Here is a 25,663-nt window from a genome sequence, read left to right on the forward strand (position 1 = left end):
TGTTGTGGGCCGGGGTTCGGCGGCGATAACCGACCACTAGGTGGAGCAGTAGAGTCGTCACCCACCGAATACCCGGGATTTAGGTCGTGAGTCTCGGACAACTCCAAAGGTCACGGGTCCATTAGCGGACCGTGGATGCCAATATTTCGACCGCGTGGAGTAGGGCTAATTCTCTCGATCTCCAATATACCGAAATAAACATGCAGTATAGCTACCGGGGAAACCACACCCTCGATAGGCTTTGTCGAAACGGGTCGCTCTGGCGACCTCGGTCCAGTGTAACCGAGCGCAATTACCAGAGTCCGTCGGACCCAATGACAACTTACCGGCCTAAACGGCCTCGCTCATTCTCAATACGCACCGTACTGGGTCAATGAAGGAAAAACACGGATGACGAACTGGAACATTTAACACGGGGGTTTATTTTACAATGGGCAATAATCGGGAAGGGAGACACAGAGCAGAGTTATCACGAATAAGAAATGTAATTCACAATGTACAAGGCACGTAGCAATTCTACTTACAGACGGCGCCCACGGATACACATACACATACACACCCAAAAGAAAATGGACCCCGTGGGTCTTTATTCAGAAGAGCCGGGCCGGGGTACCTTCCCAACCTCGTGCGGTTACACCGACTCCAAACCACCACGGTGGGACTCGAACCCACGACCAGAAGTCCACGGCCCACTTCCCTGGCTGCTCGGCCGGCACTACCATGAGGAGCCACCGCAAACAGCAGCAGAAGACGACCGAGACCAAGCCACCACGACCGCAGACAAAGCCAACCGCCACCAAGACTGCAGACAAAGCCAACCGCCACCAAGACTGCAGACGAAGCCAACCGCCACAAAGACTGCAAACGAAGCCAACCGCCACCAAGACTGCAGACGAAGCCAACCGCCACCAAGACTGCAGACGAAGCCAACCGCCACCAAGACTGCAGACGAAGCCAACCGCTACCAAGACTGCAGACGAAGCCAACCGCCACCAAGACTGCAGACGAAGCCAACCGCCACCAAGACTGCAGACGAAGCCAACCGCCACCAAGACTGCAGACGAAGCCAACCGCCACCAAGACTGCAGACAAAGCCAACCGGCACCAAGACTGCAGACGAAGCCAATCGCCACCAAGACTGCAGACCGCTCCAACCAAGACCAACCCTCTCCTCTTTCTTTACGACGGGACCACCCTTTTTCGACGACGGCCCACCACCTCGTCTTATCGTCCCCTCCCCTGCGGGTCGAGGGAAACGCTCTGAGGTACTCGCCTCCGGATTGGACGAGTGGTTGTCGGGCGACTCGTGTCCGCCGTTGATTGGACGAGCTCACTGTGGGCGGAGGAAACCTCACCCCTGAACGTGACGCGCTGCACGTGGGCGATGGATGGCGATAGTGCGAAAACGAAGGATGAAGATTTAAAGATATAAAAAACCTGACTACAAAAGTAACTCGTAGCACACACACGAAATTCCCATTAGACAGAAGGACGGGACCCTGACTATAAACACATGCTTATCAAAATAACTGAACTGCGGGGGCTGCTGTCTGTCTGTGTGCAAATGGCTTCCAGATTCGTAACAATATGTTCTTGTGGATCAGGCATTGTGTGGTGGAGGTACAGTATATGTGCTCTACCGAGTGCCCTTCGAGTTCTTAATTTATTTGTGGGAAATGAAGGTTCCAAATTGCAGAACACAGGAGAAGTCTCTGTAATGAGTCTAAGACTGAATATTTAGATTTTGTTTGCCTTTTTATGGATTGATCTGCAATGGCATATGTGTGCTATTTCTCCAATATCTCTGACTTCTGTTTTCTCGCCATTCTTCAGAGAAACGGACACCAATCTGCAGCATGTCGTCTTGTATCTTCACAGGGAGTTCATTGCAGCAACAAAAAAATATTCAAGACACGAAGTCTGAAGATTATGAAAAGGAAGACTTGATGATTAACACTTGTGAAAAGATACACGCGTGCACCGTGTGCGATCAATCATTCAGTTGCTTCACAACATACCAGGTCCACCTGAGGATCAATCCTGCAGAGAAGCAGTTCAAGTGCTGCCTATGTTCTAAAACATTCCCTTACATCTCGACGTATCAAAATCACATTAGGACGCACACTGGGGAGAAGCCGTATAAGTGCAGTGTGTGCAATAAACCATTCGGTCGTAACTCAAACCTTCAGCAACACATGAGGGTTCATACCGGAGAGAAGCCATTTAAGTGTCATTTTTGTGATAAATTGTTCACGAAGAATGAAAAATGCCAGGCCCATGTGAGGACACACACTGGAGAAAAGACATACAAGTGCACTGTCTGCAGCAAATCATTTGTAAAAAGCTCAACTCTCAAAGAGCATATGAGAACTCATACCGGGGAGAGACCATATGGTTGCAGTGTGTGCAATAAATCATTCCGTCGCCTCTCAAACCGCCGGATGCATATGAGGACCCACAGTGGGCCATACAAGTGTACAGCGTGTAACAAATCATTCCTTCTGAATTCAACCTGTGAATCACATATGATGACTCATGCTAGGGAGAAGCCACACAAGTGCACTTTGTGCAATAAATCATTCACTCAGAAAGCAAACTGTCAGACACACATGAGGATTCATACGGGAGAAAAGCCGTTCAAATGCGGAGTTTGTAATAAATTGTTCCGCCATTACGCCACCTATCAGAATCATATGAGGACTCACACTGGCGAAAAGCCATACAAGTGCAGTTTGTGCAATAAATCATTTATTCATTACTCAAACTGCAAAGTACATATGAGGGTTCATACTGGAGAGAAGAGGTGCAGAAAAATCCATGTAAGTGCTGAAAATAAAAAAAACTGTGACGAAGTCAACAACAGAAGAAAACTAGAGAGTACATAGAACACGATACCCGGCACAGTGTGTCGGTACATACAATAGGGCATTGCCGTTCGTGGGGATTACATTCTTGAAAATCCCCATGAGCCGCAAATCTGAAAACTTCTGGGGTCATGGGGAAAATGGGGCTGGAGACTTCAACTTTAAAATTTGTCCAAACTGTTCTTTTAATTAACACGTTTGTGCTGTTTTGTTTTCATAAATGAAAGAGTTAAGAACATAAAATAATGTATCATTTTCCTGTGTTAAAAACATAAAATATACTTTATTTTCTTGAGTTATTATTATTTTGTCTGCAGCCTGTGGCTGCTGATTGCATCATTGGTGGGAGTGCAGTTGTGCCACTGATGCAGTGCCCCCTGTTTCTTGTAAGCTGGTACTCGCTTTGCCAGCCTCGGAAAAATGACAGGCTGAATCAACCCACCTGGTGTTATTTAACGGCGGGCCAGGGGCTCAAACTCAAGACCCTCAAATTTTAAGCCAGCCACGTTAACTGTCAAGCCAACACCAGGCTCATTTTCCTTTGTGAAAAATGTAAAATATAGTTTATTTTCTTGAGTTATTAAGATCATGAATCTTACCATTAATAATGATGATGATACATTTGATCCAATAATATGATGGCAATGTTGATGGAGATGAGATGATGGTATTGTCTGGACATAGATAGCCATGATGGCAGAATTTTGTTTACCTTGATGCATGTGCTATGCTCTCTAATGCTATATTGAAATATTTTGAATGGTTCTTGGAAGTATTATGAAGGCTATTTGTTTTATAGTCTTCAAGTATCCTTGCTATAATTCACAGACCGGTGTTTATTTATTTGTCGCGCTACTCCTCCCACAGTTCTGGCCCTATTACATCAAGACTTCTACATAGGATCCACATGACCCCATTTAGTAGAAAAGGTTTTATCTATGTCGGTGGTCTTGAAGTGTGGCGGGTAGGGGAGGAAAGGGGGGGGGAGGGGCACAAATTCCCAATGTAAATGTGTATCATGTAGCGCCGCCTCCAGGTGGGGGAACGTATTACAAGTTTCCACCATTTACAGTCGTACATTATTCCTGTCCCCACGTTTTCCAGTGCAGTGAAGTGTTTTGAATTATAAGCAGTCGGTATGTTTTTGCTTCATGCACATAGCCCAGGTTATTTATTTTTGTTTTCGGGAGCCATTGTGGCAGTTGTCACTTGCCGATACATCGTCCAAATAAAGGTATGTGGCAGAAGAACGTGTTGCATGCTTGGAACAAAACCACCGGAAGGGCGTGTACTCTGCTAGTTTAATTCTATTTAAAAGGTTTAAAGGCGTATAAATAAAATAAATTCCAGGTTTTACCCAGTATCTATTACACTACCCTACCAACACTTTACGTGAATTCTTCGTACCTGTTGTATGTGTTCATTATGACATCCTTAAAAACGGTAAGTTTCCTGTTTCAAATGATTTTCAATTTTGTTTGATTGACAGGCAGGCAGAGTTTAAAATATCTCTTCTTCTATCTGCGCATGAGCGATTGGGATGAATTCAAACACAAAGTACGTTAAAACATAAGACTTGTCTTCAAATTATAACATTCAATTTAAACAAGTCGTTCTTCGATCATAAACTAATAAGACAGATGGATATGAATTAATTGCTTCACCTTGCTTTTTGCTTTGCGTGTGCAGGGTAACAAAACCAGCTGTTTGAAAATACACCGAAAAGAGTTTATCAGAAATGGGGAAACAGAAGTTTCCCCCGAGGTGTGAGTTTCCCCCGAAAAGGATGAGCTGGGAAATTGTAGAAAGGAATGAAGGAAGACCGAAAAGAACGCAAGGAAGCGGAATGGAAAAGAAAAAGAACAACATCTCGAGGAAATCCCCCAAATGATAAATTGACAAAAAAAAAGTTGAGAAAACAACTCGCAACAATGCCAAACTCCAAAAGCATGATTGTATTACAAATTTATGGGTAAAGCAACAAGAGGGTCTCCACAGTCACGACACTCGTGTATTTAATAAATTTATCGAAGGGGAAAAGGCAATGGACAAGAAACGGAACGGGAGGGGAACATATCAGGTGGTCAGGCAAGCGAGACCTGTAATTGACCTCAGCTAAACCAATCAGAATATTGAGCACAAGCAACTCTCACGGTTTCAGGATTGAGTGCTTACAATTGCCAAGAAAAGAACAAAGGAATTTGACGTCTCCGTTATCACTCTGGCATGCTTTCCAGACAGTCTCTGCCTTCTTCACATAAACAGTTATTCGAGCAGGCAAACTGCACACCGAGCCACTGACTATAATCCAAGCAGGCTAACTGCACACAGACTGAAAGAAGTAAAATGGATTTGTATTCCATCAGGTCTCAAATGATATGTTATATTATATTTTTACGGCTGTGGAAATTCGCAGAACACCATAAAGGTCCTTAGTTCAGTTAGACCGATAAGTCTGTGTTCAGTTAGATTTCCCCACTGTTGTTTAATGGGAATTATTCGTGTCACAGGGCTATGATCTTTGAGATAGCTGTTTTTCTTTGCTATCGTTATTTTGGATCAACCGCTTCACAACAACCACCAACCACAACCCCACCACCACCACCAACATCGCTCTCAAACAACTGCTTCAGACCCACCGTCCTCCCACCACCACAACCACGCGCGCCTCTCAACAAACCACGCCATCCTCATCACCTCAACCACAATTACGCTAATCACCTTCCCCACTACGCCAACTACTGATCACCTTCTCCATAAACCACTCTACAACCCACTCCGCTTGTAAAACCGTCTCCACCAAGGAAAAGGAACAAGGGATTCCAGGAACGCCATGAAAAAGAAGAAGGTATTCCGATGGCGCGTGGATTTTCCCGCGCGCTGCAAGGGGGAGATCGTTCGTCATTGGGTGGTTCATAGGGGCGAGGCGTTGGAAATGGGTAACGCCTCCTTTCTGGAAGCTTCCCGCAGGAGCTGGAAGTGGTCATCATATACCATTTTCTCCGAAACTAGGCAAGCTGTTTGAATTTTGTTTGCGGGAATCAAGCCGGGCATGAGCACAGATAATCTATCGCAAACCTGATACATCACAATGACGTCATATTCGATTTTATGACGTCATCATTAAGAGGATGAGGATCTTAGCTCATTTGAGCTTGTTTTCCGACTGGCTCAGTAAGGTGTGCAAAAATCACTTTGCCGATGAATATATAAGTGAACATTATTTTGGGTAGTACTTGTCCCGACCTATCAGCCATGGGACTATCCCCATCTCTACCATAGAAGTCAAAACAAATGGTGTGCATAAGCATATAACAAGGAAGGCTATCACAATAGTCCCAAGACAGTGGTCATTCAGAATTCCTTCTCCTGATCCTTCGTGCATTGGGCTCATTTGTAGTGGGAGGTGTGGATCCACATTGCACGGCCCTGGCATTTAACAGCAGTGTGGGTCGTCAGCAGCTCTAGGAAGGGCCCAGACCACCTCGGCTGCAGAGCGTTCCTCTTTTATGAGTCTTTATATAAACAAAGTTCCCAAGTTTGAAGCCGTGGCAGTCAGCGGTAGCTGGCTCAGGTAAGGCTTCCTTCACCTGCGCATAGAAGCCCCCCACAGCATGATTTACGGCAATACAAATGGTCAGCATTATCTCGTCCATCTGATGCACATCCATCTCTCTTTCCGATAATGGAGCTGAGCGTGGCAACGTCATTGGTTTTCCCATTATAATCTCATGCGGGGATAAGCCCATTTTTCGATTAGTCGTCGACCTCATTGTCATTAGAGCTATTGACAGTGCATCAGGCCACTTTAGCCTAGTTTGTTCACAATTTTTTGCTAGTTTATTCTTGCGAAACCCATTCTGTCTCTCAACCGCCCCTGCTGACTGTGGGTGATAAGGGAAATGGAAATGCTGCTTGATTTGCAAGTCCATACTCAATTCTTTCACCACTTTGGCCATAAAATGAGTTGCCTGATTGCTAGAAAGTTTACAGTGTCTCCCAAATCTCCAGACAAAATCTTTCATCAAAAGTTTGACAACAGTAGTGGTATCTGCTTTCCTACAGGATTACACTTCCACTAATTTGGAAAACATATCTACCACAACTAAAATGTACTCGTACCCACAGCATTTTGGCGTTTGCACAAAATCGATTTGGATTTTGTGGTATACCTGGGGCATACCACTGTTTCCCAATAGAGCAACAAATTCCCACCTTACTTGTGTGGCCAGCAATGTGTGCTAGGTGAGCAAGCCATGGTAACAGAGCTTTTGGAGTCACCATGCGGTTATCGGGTGACCTCCATAGCTTAGACTCATCTTCAAATTCACATCCAGACATTATCCACAAATCTCTTTCTGCTATATTTACAGCTGCTTGCAAAGCAGTAACATCATCAAGAGATTGCGTAGTTGCAGCTGGTGTTGAAGCACATTGTGATACCAATAGGGCATCTTGGGAAATGGCTGCAGCTTTAGCAGCATTATCTGCTCTTGCATTTCCCCGAGAAATATCATCAGACCCACCAGTGTGGCAATCGCACTTGATAACTGCAATTTGGAAAGGCAAAAGAACTGCCTGGAACAGGTTAGCAATCCATTGACCATTCTTCACCAGAGCACCAGTGGATGTTAGAAATCCTCACTCCCACCACAAGGCACCAAATTGGTGGACAATGCCAAACACATAACCCGAATCAGTGTAAATTGCTTTAACTCATGCATGCTGCTTAGCAGAGAGCCAAATTGTGACAAACACCTCACCCTGTTGTGTGGAACAGTTAGTGACCAATTTCCCGCTCTCAATTACTTCGTGTTCAGAACAAACTGCATAACCTGTTCATGGAGAACCATTTTTGGCACGAGAAGATAAACCATCAACATACAAAATCAATTCTGTTCGGGTGCGCTTTCTCCACTAATGCCGTTAGCAATATTGGAGTGTCCTGTTTGCATGCTTCTCTCAAATCAGGGCAGGGCAGACACGTGTGAGTTATCACTTCCTCACAATTGTGTGGTTCTCCATCTTCCTCTGCGGGTAACAAAGAAGCAGGATTCAAGGGAGGACATCTCTTAATCATGGTGTTCGACGGAGTTGTCAATGCGAGTTCATATGTCGTCACTCGTGAGGCCGACAAGTGCTGCGTTTTCGTCCTAAATAACACTGCAGTGATGGCATGTGGTACCATGAGGATTAGGAGTTTTCCTGCAACGAGATTCTGTACCACATGTGAAGCAGCTGCTGCCGCTTTCAAACACTGTGGAAATCCCTGAACTTCCAGATCCAATTTAGTGCTGTAGTACGCAATAGGCCATATTTTGTCCCCATGTTTCTGAGCCATCACACATTGTGCGAAGCTCCGTATTTCGTGTAAATGCAGACAAAAAGTTTTCCCGGAATCAGTCAGGCCCAATATGGGGACGGAGGACAAGGCTTGCTTAGGCCTAGGTCACATTTGCCATGGCAGCTGTGGGTTCTCCAAAATCTACGGCCACTAGCAATTATATGGCGGCCGCAGTATTTCCACGGTCACACAATGTAGCAGTCACATATGTTTATATTTTTCGTGGAGCCGCACGGCGTATTTAGGCCTGTCATATTTGCCACGGCGGCCGTGGGGTCTCCAAAACCTATGGCCATGAGCAATTATACGGCAGCCACAGTATTTCCACGGTCACACAATGTAGCAGTTACATATGTTTTTATTTTTCAGGGAGCCGCACGGCATATTTAGAAATTGTGGAGACCGAAAACGTGGGGTTGCCTTATGGTCTTTGATTTGATGTCACACGGTGTTCCTTAGGGCGTTCCTGCGGCGGCCATAGAATTTTCAAGGCAGACGCAAGGTGCCCGCAAGGCGACCGCAGGGGGCCCTAAGGCGAACGTGCGGCCAGATGGACGGCAACGAATGGGTAAATTTTTTATTTTTTTTTAAACCAGTTTTTTTTTTCGGCTTGTCGAATTTCTTTGATGAACGTAGAAATGAAAAAAGTTATAACTCCGCGTTATAATTCCACGGCGATCTTACGGCCTGTAAAATATAGCCATACGGCGTAGGGCCACCCTGAGGCCACCTCAGAAACTCTGTGGCCGTCGCACGTTTCTGTCAATTCAGAGGGCGTACGGTCGCCGTATCCTCGCCGGAGAGCAAATGTGACTTAGGCCTTAAGCATCACAAAAACTACATCAGCGTCAGTCATCCAATTCAATGGATCGGGTGCGCTTGCAAACCCCCTGTCCAGCAGGGGGCAAGCTAAGAGTGCATCATCAGGTATCCACTGCCTGCAATAGCCCGTTGTTCCAAGGAAAGATTTCATTTGTTTATCGGTGGTCGGCTTTGGAGGTTTCAATATTGCGGATATATGCTCTGGGAAAATAAGCCGAGTATCTCCCTTCAAAATATATCCCACATACTTCACCTCCTGCTGACAAAATTTCAATTTGGCCTTCGAGGCTTTGTGTCCTTTCTCCGCGAATGCCGTTAGCAATGTCGGAGTGTACTGTTCGCACGCTTCCTTTGTCTTCGAGCATATCAACAAATTGTCTCTGTACTGAACTCGTCCTGATTTTCATTGAAAAGCTATGTCATCTAAGTCGTCCTTCAATGCTTGTGAGAAAAGGTGGGGCTTTCTGAATATCCCTGCAGAAGTACAGTTCAAGTGTATTGTCTACCCTGGTATGTGAATGCAAAAAGGAACTGAGATTTGGGGTGTATAGGGATGGAGAAGAATGCTGAACATAAATGAACAACCAAATAGAAAGTGGTATTACTTGGAGTGCTGGACATAACCATAACAGGATTTGGAACTACGGGGTACGCAGGTATAACGTAGTTGTTTACAGCTGGGCAATTCCTTGACTTTATGGAGTGACACTTTGAGTTATTTTTGTGAACTTTGATTGCTCGAGCACAGCGATAAAGCCCGTTGCTCTAGTACTTACTCTCTACATATCATATTGCAAAGGAAGAGTTGCACTTTACAGAGATATTAATGTAGTTCCTCTAAGTTGGACCATTGTCAAGTAATTAACATTCAAAAACTGTGTTACGGAGTGACACTGTCTTTTGTCATTTATTATACAATAACAACATTAATTGAAAACTCTGCTCTCACAAGAGTTATAAAATTGTAATGAAATACGAGGAAGATACACTAATAATTGTACCTTCAGTGCAGGGGTTTCAAAATTCCAGACATGACCTTATTACTCTGAAATAATTACAATAGTCTCGTTATGGAGTGACGAAAAATTCCATTACGGAGTGACGAGTCAATTTTGAGATTTCTCCCAAAGCAACAAATCATTTCTAGATTACGCCAGACTTTCAGTCTGAACCCAGCTAACTTGTGCTGGCATTGTACTTGAACGTTTCAACATCTAACACATGAGAAAATAATAAAAATTTAAAATCTGAACTGAGAAAATATACAAAAGTCAAGAAATAGACAAAAGAAATTGAGAACAATTTACGAGTGGATGACCAGAAACAAAACAAAGTTTGGAATTAATCAGTTGGCCACATCACAAAACTTCACATGACTGTCCTGCAAAAGGTTCCGTTTCCCAAAGGACATTCAGCAAAGACATAATGATTGTGATGGTCGAGGGATGACTGAAGAAGGAATCTGACGACTTGGTTGGAATCAATCCAGAATTTATCTTCCACCTCTGGGAATGTATATATGTCAAGTCAGATAGGCCCGCTTTTCGCAAATATGATACTTCCAAACAACCGTCATCTACTATCTGAGTCACCTGGCCAACAAACAACTTCTTAGATTTTTTTGTGACATACTGCACAGTCACAAAGTCACCAGGGTGCACTTGGGGTTGACTGTCTCACCTGGGACGCTCAGCAGGTGCTGGACTAGCAGTGTTTTGACATTCCAAGGATGATACATGGCACTCGGGGTGAAGACTCACCATTTCAAATTGTTCCGCTGTTGAGTACATAGAAGCGCTCGCAACATATTTCCTCACAGGTTTCACACTGTGTTTGGTGTGTTTTCTGAAGGAACGTCACTAACTGCCAGCGCTCGTCCAATTGCGACTGGCACTTCTGAATGTCTCCTTCTCCATGAATAAAATTTCGATCTTTTTGCACTGTGCCGCTGTTATGTGGAAGAAGGATTCTGCATCAGATACAGGATCCCCAGCCAGATTTGCCAACCAAACTCTCCTCTTTACCTCACCTCCTATCCCATCAACAGCGCCCTTACCGTGAGATGTGGCAAATAAATTCCAGGATAATTGAATCTTGAACAATTTTTGAAGGAATGTTAGATTGGAAAACAAGAATTTCTGTTTAAATTGACTGGCTGCCCCATCTGAAAAAAAAGTCAATCGCCCTAATCCAGGGGTGGCGTGATATCAGTGTGGTGATGATATTGGACAGGAAGGTATGAACAGCATATTTGCCATGCTGGAGGTTATCGCTAACAATAACGAAAGACTCGGTAACAGTAACATCAATCCAGGCGCACACTGTGAATAGAGTGACTTGGACGTGGCTCCAATGAGCACTCTGGATTTCATTCTGTTCTATCGCAGCATAGTTCTCCGCAAAATCGACCTGGATGACAATGCGATCTCCATCAACTGCCTTCCTTCTATCTCCAAAGAAGTAGCTCTGCTTCCTCTTGATGAATGAGTGCAATCTGAAGTATAGAAGTTGTTTGCATATCTCATGCAGGGCATCCTGCACAGTCCCATCTTTAGCTACTTTTGTGGCCCGCTGTTCAATTGTCTCCCACTGAAACCATTTCAGCGGCAGGTGAGCTGTTTCATCGTCGATGGAATATACTGTGGCAAACTTGGTATGGCATTCCTGACATTTTCCTGTCGTGCAGTTGTCCGAATCCTGATCACATACAATGCTTCCAAGGAATTCACGAAAGTTGGTCGAAAGTCCAGGTACATGAGATGACAAGGCCTCCAATAAGAGGCGCATGTTTTCGTGATGTCTTCAGAGGCAGACAGTGTGCGGTAACTTTGAATTGAGGCATACATTGGCTGGACGAAGTGCCGGAAATTTGGAGTAGCCGATCTTGATGTTTGTATATTTCTCACAAAAAAAAACTATGCCTCTCGTATTGTCATCATTAGCAAACTCTTTTGAACCTTGTCTTTCCATTTTCCAGTCTTAATGATCACAAGGTCCTTCTTCCCTGGTGACATCCATGAAATAGGCTGCTCATAAAATTTATTAACAGCATCACTAACATCGGCAGGAACTTTGTGCTCAGGAGCATACTTGCTTTCCGTGTCAACTTCATGTCGGGTAGGTTCGTTTCCGATAACAGCTTTGCGTTTCCTCGGTGATTTCGGGTGGGCCTCTCGAGCTCGTTTAGCAACCTTGCATATGCTGGAGCTGTTCTTGTAGGCAGGAGACCAAGAAGTTGGAACAGGACTCACAGTGTTTTTGCCCTTCGCCCGACATCTCTGCTGATGCGCACGTTCACTTTCCCTTGCCTTGGCAACATTAGCAGCACGTGCCTCTCTCTTGCGTTTCGCATCCAGCTCTCTGCATTTTTCTTTGTGCCTGTCTCGAAAACACTTTTGTTGCTCGGCAGCAGTCAATGGCATCCTTTCTGTAATATGAATGCATCGACAAATTATCCATATGAATTGCACCTACCCTTCTATGAATCATCTAAAAGATCATGAAATGTTTTAGGCCACAAAAACTGACAGTAGAGGTTGTAAGTGGTTTCACTCGGCTTGTCCACTGCAAAGTTGGTGGTCCGCGGTGGCGCGGTGATTTGGCTCAGAGTTTTCCTCTTACGACGTGTATCCGCAGGTGACAACAGAGGTGTAGTTTGTACTCACCGATTTGCTGGATGTAAACCGATTTCAAAACCACTCAAGTTGACCACGCGTAAACTTGAAACCTGTCATACGGGAGTAAAATCTGGCATGCAATGAATTCTGGGACAGCTATTCTGCCGCCACCTTTTTCAGGCTTAGTTAACAATTGTTTGACGGAATGAGTCACTCCGTAACGTTACGGAGTGACAAGTTTTCTTTTTAACTTATTTTTTGTACATTAAAAAAAAAAAAAACATTTTATACTGTGCAATGATTGGGTGGTATAAGTTCTTAATGACCCTGGATTTATTTGGTTTTTCATCCACCAGTTAAAGACAAAAGTAAACAAATGTCAAATTTTTGTCACGGAGTGACATCTGACTCCTAATTTGAGTGTTAATTAAGCATAGAAGGACAACTCATTATTTTCAATTGGTTTTGAAATAATCTTCATACAATTAGCTTCTGATGGATAGCATTTCTTGACTTCGTACCAATGAATTGAGAGATGAATGATTGCATTATCGAGGGCCAATGTTACTGCGCTTTTCAGTAGAATTACTTCATTAATTGCAACGAGTGATGTAAGCCAATAGAGCAACCTAACTCGGTGATCTTGATATTATCTGAAAGTTCATGTTTTCAGCTTTCATTTGGTACATAACATGAACCTTTTCAGTCAAATTTAAAATTTGACCTCTGCGGACCATTTCTCGTGGAATTGCCCAGCTCTCAAGTCCTGCACAAAGCACCATGTCGACTTCCCTGGCTTACGCACCGGTAAGATCTGCGTGTTACATTGGCTGACAGTGGGAATGATCATTCCTTGTTCTAATAACGCTTTGACTATGGGAGCTATTCCTGCTTTCGTTTCCGGTCACAATTGAGGCAACCTTTTGGACGTATATATCTTGATCTATATTGGCTGCATGCACTTAATTCGTCCCACGTCATTAGGGTGTGTCGTCCACAAACAAGCCGGCACCCGATCTAAAAGTTGGGGCGATGTTTCTACACCCGAGGTCTTTGGAAGGTTAACCACCTCAAACGTAGATGTTCCTGTTTCCCCATTCCTTTTCCAACAAAACCCGTCAGTCCCCATTCGCCAGAGCTCCACTCCCTGGATAGATCCCACCATAGTCGCTCCTCATGCCATTTTCAAATCGGTTCTCCTATGTCCTATGTCCTTTGCCTGGTAACCTCGCACCACCACTAAGGTAACACGTGGCGTAACATTAGACTGTTAGTTCCATAATTTTAATTGTTCCTCTGTCAAACGTACTTTCATGCCAATTCCTTGTCGCCCAATCCACATTGCTCCCAATGTAATATCAAAACTTTGGTGTAATTTTAGAAGATACCTCTTTCGCATAATCGGTGTCCTTGCCCTTTGCATCATAATATGCTGTACAGTGTCACTGAGTCCTCTCCGTATCCAAGTCCATGTGATGTTGACTTACCCAGTCGCACACCACCGGCACCTTTCCCTCCAAGCTGGTCACACACGCTTGGAAACGGTTAGAGACGTCACAATCTGTCAGGGCCGACCAATATACAAGACTCTGTACTTTTCTGTAATAAAGTCGACAGTTACATGCGATTCGTGTGGCATGTCTAGATAAACTCCATCTGGTGTATATTTCAACATACAGTTCAGTTTGCATCACAAATCTCTTCCTAACAGGCAGGATGGTGTGTCTGCTGCCATCAAAAATGCATCCTGGACAGAGAAAGGTCCAATTTCGACATGTAATTGTTTCGACAGTGGAATTGCCATAGCAACACCCGATACTCCTACATCTACCTGGTCTTGCGAAAGAGGGTCGCTTGAAAGGAGACTGTCTAATTGCTGATTGCGTCGCCCTGGTGTCTACAAGGAAAGGAATTTGTTGCTCCTCTCCTGCCAAAGTAAGTTTTGGTTCATCACGTCGTTCAGAAGTTAACAATGGTAACGCTGATGATGCTTTGCCCAGGCCTCCCTATTGGTGTGGTGAAAACGGATCGGGTGGATTGGGAAACTAATCAGGTGCTGGCGCCGTCCACTGCTCTTGCAGATGCGGGTTCAAGATCCGGCCCTGGCTCTGCGGTTGCGACGGCGGCGGTGATATTGTTATGGATTTGGAAACCTTGTACACACAAACAGCCAGAGTCCCTGTAGTTCAGTTATTTCCATAAGTATGTGTATAGGTAGAATCCATCCCCTATGTCTAATGGGAATTTTGTGTATGCGCTGTTATTTTTTTAGTTAGGTTTTTTTTTACATCGACAACAACAACAACAACAACAACAACAACAGCAACACTGTCTCGCACTCAACCCGGTCGCCATTGCCCACATGTTTTTGGCTGAGGGTGTGGGCAGAGCCTCCGTCGCTTCGGATCGAGGCTTCGCTCCAAGGAGGGGCAGAGAGCGTTTCCTCCAGCCAATGAGCGAAGAGGGAGCATCGCTCAATCAGGGGGGCTGACCACCTCAGGGGCGGCCCTGTCCAGCCAGATGGAGTGTTCGGCCCGACCAATGAAGGGTGGCCACGAGTCGCCCGATAACCCCTTGTCCAATCTGGAGGCGAGTCCTTCAGAGCAGTGCCCTCAACCCGCGGGGGAGGGGGAGGATAAGAGGAAGTGCCAAGCCGTGGAGAAAAAGCAAGCAAGGTTCGCCTCGTCGAAGCAAGCAAGGTTCGCCTCGTCGAAGCAAGCAAGGTTCGCCTCGTCGAAGCAAGCAAGGTTCCTCTCGTCGAAGCAAAAAGAGGAAGCCTCGTCTTTCCTGCTGGCGTTCTCATCTGGTCCGTGCCCGTGCTGGCTGGCGTCCGTGACGCCGTTCTTGATCCCTGGTGCTTGGTGCTGCGTTGTTGGCGGTGGGTTCAAGTCCTGCCACCGGACAAGCTCGAGCAGACCGCACGAGGCAGGCAGGTGCAAATACAGGCCACGCCCACCATTTCTTTGGGTGTGTGTGTCTGAGTGGCACCAGTCTGTATAAGTAGAAATGGTTAAGTGTTTTTCATTGTACATGGTTTGCATTTCTTTTATTCGTGATAACTCTGCTCTTTTTGTGCTCTCCCTCCCCGATTATTGTTATAAATAAACTCCTGTTAAATGTACGAGCTTGTATTCTGTGCTTTCCTTCATTGGCCTAGCAAGGTGTGTATTGAGAAATAGTAAGGCTGTTCGGACTGGTAAGTTGTCATTTGGTCCGGCGCGGCTTTGGTAACTTCTGCTTGGTTATGCCAGATCCGAGTTGGTGATAGCGACTCGATTCGGACGAGGTCGGCCAAGGGTGTGGTTTCCCTGGTAGTTAGATGCATGGGTACTTGGGTAAATTGGAATTGGACAAGTGGACCCTACCTTACGCCGTCAAAATATTGGCAACCACGGTCCTCGAAGTGACCCGTGACCTTTTGGAGTTGTCCGAGAGTCACGACTGGAATTCCGGGTGTTCGGTGGGAGATGACTCCACTGCTCCACCTAGTGGTTGTTTATCGCCACCGACCCATATTTATATATGTATATATATATATATATATATATATATATATATATATATATATATATATATATATATATATATATATATGTATGTATACACATATGTATGTATACACATATGTATGTATACACATATGTATGTATACACATATATATGTATACACATATGTATGTATACACATATGTATGTATATATATATATATATATATATATATATATATATATATATATATATATATATATATTTTGTTGCGGTTCTGGGAACCACATGCCTCCAAGACAATGGCATCCGGCATATAGTGGTCCTTAGACAGTTTTTTTTTTTTTTTTTTTTTGTATACCTTGGTCGAGGCTCTTATGAGAGCTAACACACAACTCACAGCAAGGAGGCATGAGACAAGAGGGGCGGGAGTGGAAGGGACAAATCATTGGGGAACAGACACAGGTGAACTGTGGAAGGGAGAGGGATGGGGATGGGACGGGGAACATGGCGAGGAGAAGATGGACATTACAGGGACTTTCAGGAAGGAAAGCAGGAGAATTGAAGGAAGTGGGCTTGGGTGGATTATCGGGGGTAGAAAAGATCGAGGATTTGGATGGGGGAAGATAAGAGGTGGTGGTGAATAGCTGTTTTGAAAGCCTGGAGGGAAGAATGGGAAAGAATAGAGTGAGGAAGTTTATCCCAAAGGCGGGAAAAAGAGGAATGAAAGAGTGAAGATGAGCAGTGATTCGTGATTTTGGTAGTTTTACCAGAAGGGGTTGTTGGCGGACCTTGAGCGCCCTGTGGAAATGTGGTTGGGACAAATCGCAGAGAGAGCAGGGGGGCAAGGCTGGAGAGGAGTCGGTAGAAGACAGAAAGACCACCGACCAACCTGCGGTGATTGAGTGAGAGGCCCAAAGACTCAGCTTCATTGCGGGAGATGCCAATGATCTTAAAAGCCCTGGTTTCGACAGCGTGAAGTCGAGAAAGGTGGGAGGCAGGAGCACCAGCCCAGAGGGGAGAGCAGTACTCCATCAGGCTACGGACAAAAGCTTTGTAAGTGGTCAGGAGCTCAAGAGGGCCGAGGAAGGACTTTGCACGACGGAGGATTCCCAGTCGGCGACTGGCTTTTGAGGCAAGGTTGGAAATGTGACTTTCCCAGGAAAGGTCATGGCAGATAGTGAGACCCAGAAGCTTGAATTATTACATTAATATATGTTTAGATTGTCCCTTCCCTTTTGTCTAGCGGGACAACGGGACATGTGTTGCGGGGATCTCGAAGCTAGGTTTGCTTGCACCACTAACTTCATTTCTACTCTTCTTTTCTGCTTATTCCTGAAGTAAATCCGAATTTGGGTCCTCGCGTAGGCCAGCAGGCACTGCGCTCGGACACCCGATCGGCATAGCACGGCACAGCGCAGAGCTCCCGTCCTCAAGCGATCCCTCAACCCAACTTTTCCACGGCACTGCGCAGAGCTCCTGTCCTCAAGCGATCCCTCAACCCAATTTTTGCGTGGCACAGCGCAGAGCTCCCGTCCTCAAGCGATCCCTCAACCAAACTTTTGTGGCAAGTCATGGGGTATGCTTGGCAGCTCGAGATGACCGGCTCGATCTTCCGATGATCTGGGATGAGATTGCTGGTTGCGTTGAAAAGGCATACGAAGAAATATCTCTTGAAGAGGCTGCATGGATGTTGTTTTTCGCAACACAGAAGCAAATGACCCAATATCGGTGAGAGCGTGGCTGGTAGCTTGGCCAATGACTACATTGTCAGAGGCCGATAATAGAAAAACAACCATTATGCCATGTTGTATGGAACACAAGTGTGCAAGACACTCGCGGCTCGTTCTTTTCAACTCATTTTTGGATTTCATTATATTGGGCGAACGCGAGCGCTCGCCACGTGCTTATTGGTGGATCCGCGTGCACTGTGCCGAACGTGCTTGAAGGCAGACCTGTGTGCCGCTCGTGACACTTTATTATCGTACAGAACAGGGCACGAATGGTACACATCTTACTGTCTGTGCATGGGTTTGCCATAACATCTTAACATATATATGTATATATATATATATATATATATATATATATATATGTATATGTATGTGCGTATACATATGTGTGTATATGTATATGTATATGTATATATATGTATATATATATGTATATATATATATATATATATATATATATATATATATATATATATATATATATATATATATATATATATATATATATATATATATATATATATATATATATATATATATTATTGTTGCGGATTTCGCGCCCGGCGTGCTGGCGGCCACGTAACTCGAATCGCGGCACGTCGCCCACCGGACGGACAATCCAGTCGTGACCCTCTCGGACTAACGCCGGGAACCAGTCACGGGTGGACCTTTCGGTCTCACCGCGATCGAGCCAATCAGCCCCCCGCGTGGGATAGGGTTGCTCGCCAGAATTCGAACTACCTAAGTACCCACGCGGAGGGTAGACCGGGCGATCGCACCTCGCCGCAGGTCGACTTCGGGACACGGGCCACTTAAGCGACCCGTTCCGTACTATCAGAATAACCGAGCGGTGTTATCGTCGACCTCGACGGTTCGATTAATTATCGGGCGTATTCAGCCCACTACCAACCCTTTACGTGAAGCAAGATGGGGATCCAATGGAGGAAAAGACGACGAAGCGAAGCGGGAAACAGTTCAACAATAAAGCACATTTATTCGCGACGAACGGAAAGCACACAAATACAATTCCACCAAATGCACACAAAAAAAGAAAACACAATTCCATTTACACAAAAAGCAAACACAAAAGTGAAAACACAGTGCAGAGCTAATTCCGACTACCGAGCACACGGCAACACTTATACAATTCTACTTCACAGACGGCGCCGACAACACATACCCAAAACCAAGGAAAGAAAATACCCTCAAGAATGAGGTAGGCCTGGGGCCGAGACCTGGTCGGGCCTACCCGTCTGGTGATGAGACGCGGAGCGCGATGGCCCCGCAACCCGCGGGCCTCGTGGACAGTGCCAGGCAGGGGGGTGGGAACGGGGCCCCCTTGGTCGCACTATCTCAGCGCGGGGGGAAACAGGAGGGGGGTTGCTGATGCTCGGGGTATAGAGGATCTTTATTATGTGCGACGAGCGTCTCCACCTCGGCCAGGTCGCGCTGCCGGCCTCCCTCGGGCGCGCAGCTCCTTGCACGACGCGAGCACCCTTCGTCCGACTCGCCGCCTCTCCACAGCTCGTCCCCTCCGTTCCGACTCTCCTTCGCCTCGTTCCGACCTTTACGACTCCCTTCTTCCTCGTTCCGACTTCTTACTCCCGTTCCTTCCTCGTTCCGACTTCTTACTCCCGTTCCTTCCTCGTTCCGACTTCTTACTACTCGTTCCGACTTCTTACTCCCCCTTTTACTGACGAACACCGTCCTTTTATCCCCCCGTAACTTCGCCTTTGACCCCCTCCCTTTGACCTTTCAACTCGCTCCCCATTGGCCCGACAAAAAGTGGGCGTGAAGGCTTTTTGATCCACAAATTTGCATATATCGATCGCCCTGGGGGCGGGGCCAATTCGCCCCTCGCTCACCGATTGGACGGCAAAAAGTGGGCGTGTGTCGTTTTCGATCCGTTTTTGAAGCAGAAAATCCGTGATTTTGTACACGCTGTTCAACGTGCGCCCTACACGAGTCCAGCATCGGTGCCCATGAGTGGCGCGAGATGACGGTGATGCGATGGTGGCGAGTTGTGACGGTAAAGGTCATGGCGGTTGTGGTGAAGCGGCGTTGTGGTTGGTGGTTGTTGTTGTGGTTGTGATGGTGGCGATTGGTCCAAAATAAAGATAGTAAAAGAAAAACGGCTATCCTGAAGAGTCGCAGCACGTATAAATGACATGTATTCCCACTAGACAACGGGTTTGGGCCCTAACTACACATGCACTTACGAGATACCTCACCTAAGGGACCTGAATGGTGGTTTGCGAATCTGGTAACCACAACACTACCCCTTCCCTTTTTACAGACTCGTCCCGAGTCGTCAAATTTTCGTGTGCCATCATGTGTAGTTTTCCCCTAGTACATTTTACCTACGGTTCCCTGAGTGCGACATTCATGGTATTCGTGTCCCCAAAATAAATAACCTGAGGGCTGCGTAACTATCTAAACAAAATCACTCATACGGACGACTTAAATAAAATTGCCGGGCGCTAAGACAAACATGCCGGGGCGCACTCATATTTACAGTACATCTTAACCTTAACACAAATTTTACACTAAACCATGGCCCAGGATCACTGAACTCTGCAAAAGAAAAGCAGTTAGCAGGGAGCCAGGCTGCCCGCATGCAGTCTCTGGCTCAAACAATGCAGGTGACAGGGAACGTGGCTGGCTGCTCACATGCAGTCCAAGGCCTTCCCTTTTGAACTGAACTCCGTGAACAACAACGGTGCTTGGGCTGCACAAACGCAGTCTCCGTGCCAGCTCAAGTGGCACACGCAATGAGCACAACGAATGAATGGATGAATGGATGGACGCAAAACACGGTGCACGGGCTGCCACTGCAGGCCCGTGTTGTAGCTGCCAACAGGGCAGTTCTCGCAGCTTGCAAACTGTTGCCTTGCGGATCCTGGCGCACATGGAAATGAACAGGGGGGGGCAAAGCAAAAATTGAACGGGGGCTGGTGAACAGGGGCAGTGGGCATGGCATGGCAAAGGCAGCAGGCAAACGCAGCCCGCAGAAGAAGGCCGCTGCAGGCAAACACAGCCGGCAGATGAACTGGCCGGCACAGGCCTTGAAGAAAAACAGCCAGCTGATGAACTGGCCGGCACAGGCCTTGAAGCAAACACGGCCAGCCGATGGCACAGGCCTTGCAGCAAAACAACAGCTGCCGATGAAGTTGGCCAGCTCTTGCCGTTCAGTGGAGGTTGGTGGAGGGAGTGCGGTGGTGCTGGCCACTTGGAAGGCGGGCTCGGACCTACCTACCTGTCTCCCTCCCACCTATCGCCTTTGCCTGTCACTGTACATACCCACTCCCTTAATTTGTCAAACCCCAATTTAGCCCCAACTTATTTTTTTGTTGTTTTTATTTTTACTCCCCCACTATAAATCGTCCCCTAACCCCCTTTATCGTCTTTGTTCGGCTAACCTATCCTGTCACCTAGCCTACTCCCAACCCCTACGTTCCCTTCCCGGAGGGGAATAAGGGAGAGCTAACGTCCTGTGTCGAGGCCCAACGAAGCCTCAGAATGGCCTCCCCAGAGTTCGGCGATCTTAACACCAAGTGGGTCCAGCTGCCCACAACGACAGCGAGGATGGATGGTGCGGAGGGGTACATCTCCTAATCTACCTAACCATTAACTCTTAAACTACCCCGGGGCTTTCAACAAGCGCCTCTCGCTTAAACTATTGGTTCTAACAACCCAGATTCCCGTCGCCTGTGTTGGTGTCCTCACAATTCGGGCCTCCCCCCACAATTTTCTCTCCGTGCCCTCACACGGTCTCCTGGGTGGGACGCGTGGCTCGCTCCGGCAGGCACGACGCTCTCCCGAATCTCCCGCTATGGCACCCCCGGGCACTACACTGCCTCCGAGCCTACCAGCTCCCTAACACCGGGAGTGCCCCCATGGCACATCCCCTGAACAGCACACGTGGCAGGCCGGCCTCCCGGGCCCCTTTCCGAGGGTCACCCGTGCCCACAACACTGCCCACGCGGCTAATGGCGCCCCGGGCCCCCCCACCAAGCAGGCGCACCCGTGCCCACTACTCTATCCCGGCCCCCCATGGGCCCATGGCCTACCGCGGCCGACTAGCCTGGTGCCCGGGGTACCCACTCAGCGATACTCACCTTTCGCAGCCACGCTCCCAAGCCCGTCAACAGGGCTCCTGCACCCCTCCAAATGGGTCTCGAGCCTACTTTCCCACCAATAACAAAACGACCTCCATTTTTCAATTTGACTAACCCAGCTAACTCACTTTACTCTGACCCCGGGTCCCTTGGCGGGAGTCGCTCCTCCCCGCACTCACTCATCGCACCATGCATTCCCCATTCACTCCACACACACAGACCCGCTGGCCTCACTCACTCAACATGTACACGTACTCTCCTCACAACTCACCAACTCTTCAACACACACACCGCTGAACTCTGCCATCCTTCTAACTACATCCCCTAACTAACTCGTGCTCCCACGTCGTCCCTTAAACTATAGCACGTTCCATTTAACACTACGTAGCTAAGCTACGTCCCCTCTACACATTCACAAGTCTGTCAGTGTCTTCAAATGTCCCAAAAATTAATTTCCCAACCTAAATCTGGCTACAATCCCTCTACCTAATCCATTCCACGGACTCCATGAGGACTTACCCCTGCCCCATGAAGTCGGTCTAACTAAGCTAACCCTTCCCCCTAACTAGTTTTCATCCTGTGCCCAGGCCAAGGGGGTCTTCCACCCCTTGCCCAGGAATCCTGTACACCCGAAAGTGAGGCTTGCTTTTTCCCTTTTTTTTCATTCGCAGCACCTGCGCAGCAACTCAGAGCTCGCGCACTTTGCACCTGCCCGTGACGTCATGCAGCTGCACGTGTTCCTCGTCCCTCCTTGGACGGGACCATCCGGCAGAGATACCCCTCCTGCCGGATTCCAACCTCACGTGCAGCCATGACGTCACCGTGCGCATAAAAAAAAAAAACAAGCCCCACGTCTCGAGGGGTTCCCCACGCGAACACATGTGCTTTGCCCGTTGGAGCTTAACACACGATCGCGTGGAGAACCCGTCCGGTCCAAATCCATTTACCTGCCTAAACTTTGTCCGTCCGCGGGATCGGCAAATCCACCGCGTGCGTTTCCGGACCGGGACTTCACTCTCGCAAGCGAGCACGTGGCGGTCTCGTGCGTTGCACAGCACGAACCGCGTGCTCACTGCTGGGTGAACCCGGCACGGTCCTCGAAACAACTACAGCCGCTACTCGGCTTTCTCTCCTCTGTCGCCGTCTCCGTCGCCATTCCACACACGCATACCTGCGTGTCACGACGCACACAGTCCACACCATCACATTCACACGGGGAGACGCGGCTGCGTGCTCCCGCATGCCAACCGACATCTCCCTCTCATACCGCTCTCTCACACACACGGTCTCCCTGGCACACAGCGACCTTGCACACGGCCGTTCACTCACGCGTGCCTCACTACTCACACAAACCATACTACTCACACGTGGTGCTCCATTCACTCGCGCGGGGGCACTCACCCGCGGTTCCTCACTCATACACACGGCGACACTCACACACGCGGTCTCTTCCACACAACGTCCCTCACTCATACACGCGGGGGCACTCAACCGCGGTGCCTCATCCACACACCGTGCCTCACCCACACACGCGGGGGCACTAACCCGCGGTGCCTCACTCACACTGGCCGTTTCACTCACACACACGGCCTCACTCACACACGGTGCCCCATCCACACCCGGCGTGCTGGGAAGCACGCACTCTGGCACCATCGCCACCACACCACTCACACACGGGGTCGCTTCCACACACGGGGACGCACTCACACCTTGCACCACACACACAGGGACAACCACACTGGGGATTCGTGTCCCCACAAGAGTCTCCGGGGCCTCTATACCCCCCAAGCTCTCCGTGCACCCATCCACAGCACTCCTCCTCTCAACCTCGCAAAGCACGACCGAACTCACCTGGTCGTGACTCACCTCAAGGGGGCATACTCCCTCCCCTCGTTCCTGGAGGAGGCCATCCAGGTGCTCGCACCGGGTCCCTGCACGCTCCGCGAGCTCACCCCCATTATCCTCCACTACCTCCGTGTGTGTGTGCGCGTCACTTACCCCGTCTTCCTCGTGTAGTCTTTCCTCTATTTTTTCTATCTCCCGTGTCTCTGCCAACTCTTCACCCTTTACCTCCCTTGTCTCAACTATTATTTCTGTTGTCGTCACCTCGTGCCCGCCTGCAGGCATCGGCCCATGTTCTGCGTTTCACCCCGCAGCTTTTTCGTTTCTTCCTTCATTTGCTTGTTCATGCCTTTCATTTCGTTTATAAATTCAGTTGTGTTTGCATCCATCTTCGTTTTTACTTCGTCCATTTGCTTGTTCATGTTCGCAATCATCTTCGCTGTCGTTTCCGCATACATTTTTGCCAGCATGGTTTATAGCTGGGTCATGGGTGCGCTTGGGTGAGCCACGTTCGGCAGGGGTCGGGGAAGGGTTTTGGTGGAGAAGGGGGAGGTGTCATGCGCCGCGGCCGCACCCACCTCGGGCCCTGGGTTCAGTTGGGCGAGTCCATGTTCCTGCACAATCAACATTTCCTGCTCGGGATTCCATCCTGGGCCATGGATTCTACATTACTACACATATACATTTCTAATACCCCCGGCTCCCGCCGCCTTGAGACGCCATCTTGCTTCTCGTGAAGGGTTAATTTAACTCGCTCGTAATTTGGAGGAATCGGGGGTCGCTTCTCTCACCCCTGGACCGATTCCCGTGAATTTCGCTGGAGACAGGAGAGCCTGTTGTCCCGCTCTCCAATACCAGTGCCGCGAGGAGGGCGATGAATTTGTATCCCACTTCTGACACCAGTGTTGCGGATTCGCGCCCGCCGGCGTGCGACGGCCACGTAACCCGGGCCGGCGGCACGTCGCCCACCGGACGGACAATCCAGTCGTGACCCTCTCGGACTAACGCCGGGAACCAGTCACGGGTGGACCTTTCGGTCTCACCGCGATCGAGCCAATCAGCCCCCGCGTGGGATAGGGTTGCTCGCCAAATTCGAACTACCTAAGTACCCACGCGGAGGGTAGACCGGGCGATCGCACCTCGCCGCAGGTCGACTCGGACACGGGCCACTTAAGAGATCCGTTCCGTACTATCAGAATAACCGAGCGGTGTTATCGTCGACCTCGACGGTTCGATTAATTATCGGGCGTATTCAGCCCACTACCAACCCTTTACGTGAAGCAAGATGGGGATCCAATGGAGGAAAAGACGAAGCGAAGCGGGAAACAGTTCAACAATAAAGCACATTTATTCGCGACGAACGGAAAGCACACAAATACAATTCCACCAAATGCACACAAAAAAAAGAAAACACAATTCCATTTACACAAAAAGCAAACACAAAAGTGAAAACACAGTGCAGAGCTAATTCCGACTACCGAGCACACGGCAACACTTATACAATTCTACTTCACAGACGGCGCCGACAACACATACCCAAAACCAAGGAAAAGAAATACCCTCAAGAATGAGGTAGGCCTGGGGCCGAGACCTGGTCGGGCCTACCCGTCTGGTGATGAGACGCGGAGCGGCGATGGCCCCGCAACCCGCGGGCCTCGTGGACAGTGCCTGGCAGGGTGGGGCAACGGGGCCCCCCTTGGTCGCACTATCTCAGCGCGGGGGGGAAACAGGAGGGGGGTTGCTGATGCTCGGGGTATAGAGGATCTTTATTATGTGCGACGAGCGTCTCCACCTCGGCCAGGTCGCGCTGCCGGCCTCCCTCGGGCGCGCAGCTCC

At 48.0% G+C, this 25,663-nt stretch overlaps 1 protein-coding gene across 25 annotated transcripts in view; it reads left to right on the forward strand.

Annotated features, from left to right (window-relative positions):
- Nucleotides 1-25,663, forward strand: part of LOC147010026 (uncharacterized) — a 147,880-nt gene that overhangs the window by 76,407 nt on the left and 45,810 nt on the right. For 5 of the 25 annotated variants that reach the window (XR_015052665.1, XR_015052664.1, XR_015052663.1 and 2 more), the window contains exon 8: nt 14,359-14,582. The exons of 5 other annotated variants lie outside the window; for them this stretch is intronic. Coding sequence is in view for 13 of the 20 variants with exons in the window: in XM_085861065.1 (XP_085717191.1) it covers nt 1,834-2,885 (1,052 nt within the window). In the remaining 7 variants the exon portion in view is untranslated. Of the gene's footprint in view, nt 1-1,833; nt 7,210-8,667; nt 8,777-14,358; nt 14,583-25,663 lie in introns of those variants that run through there. 15 more of the 25 variants (XR_015052670.1, XR_015052673.1, XM_085861066.1 and 12 more) reach the window with 12 other exon arrangements.

This window comes from Eptatretus burgeri, chromosome 17 (assembly GCF_056783735.1).
Source record: "Eptatretus burgeri isolate ZD-2024b chromosome 17, Ebu_testis_v1, whole genome shotgun sequence".
NCBI classification, from domain to species: domain Eukaryota; kingdom Metazoa; phylum Chordata; class Myxini; order Myxiniformes; family Myxinidae; genus Eptatretus; species Eptatretus burgeri.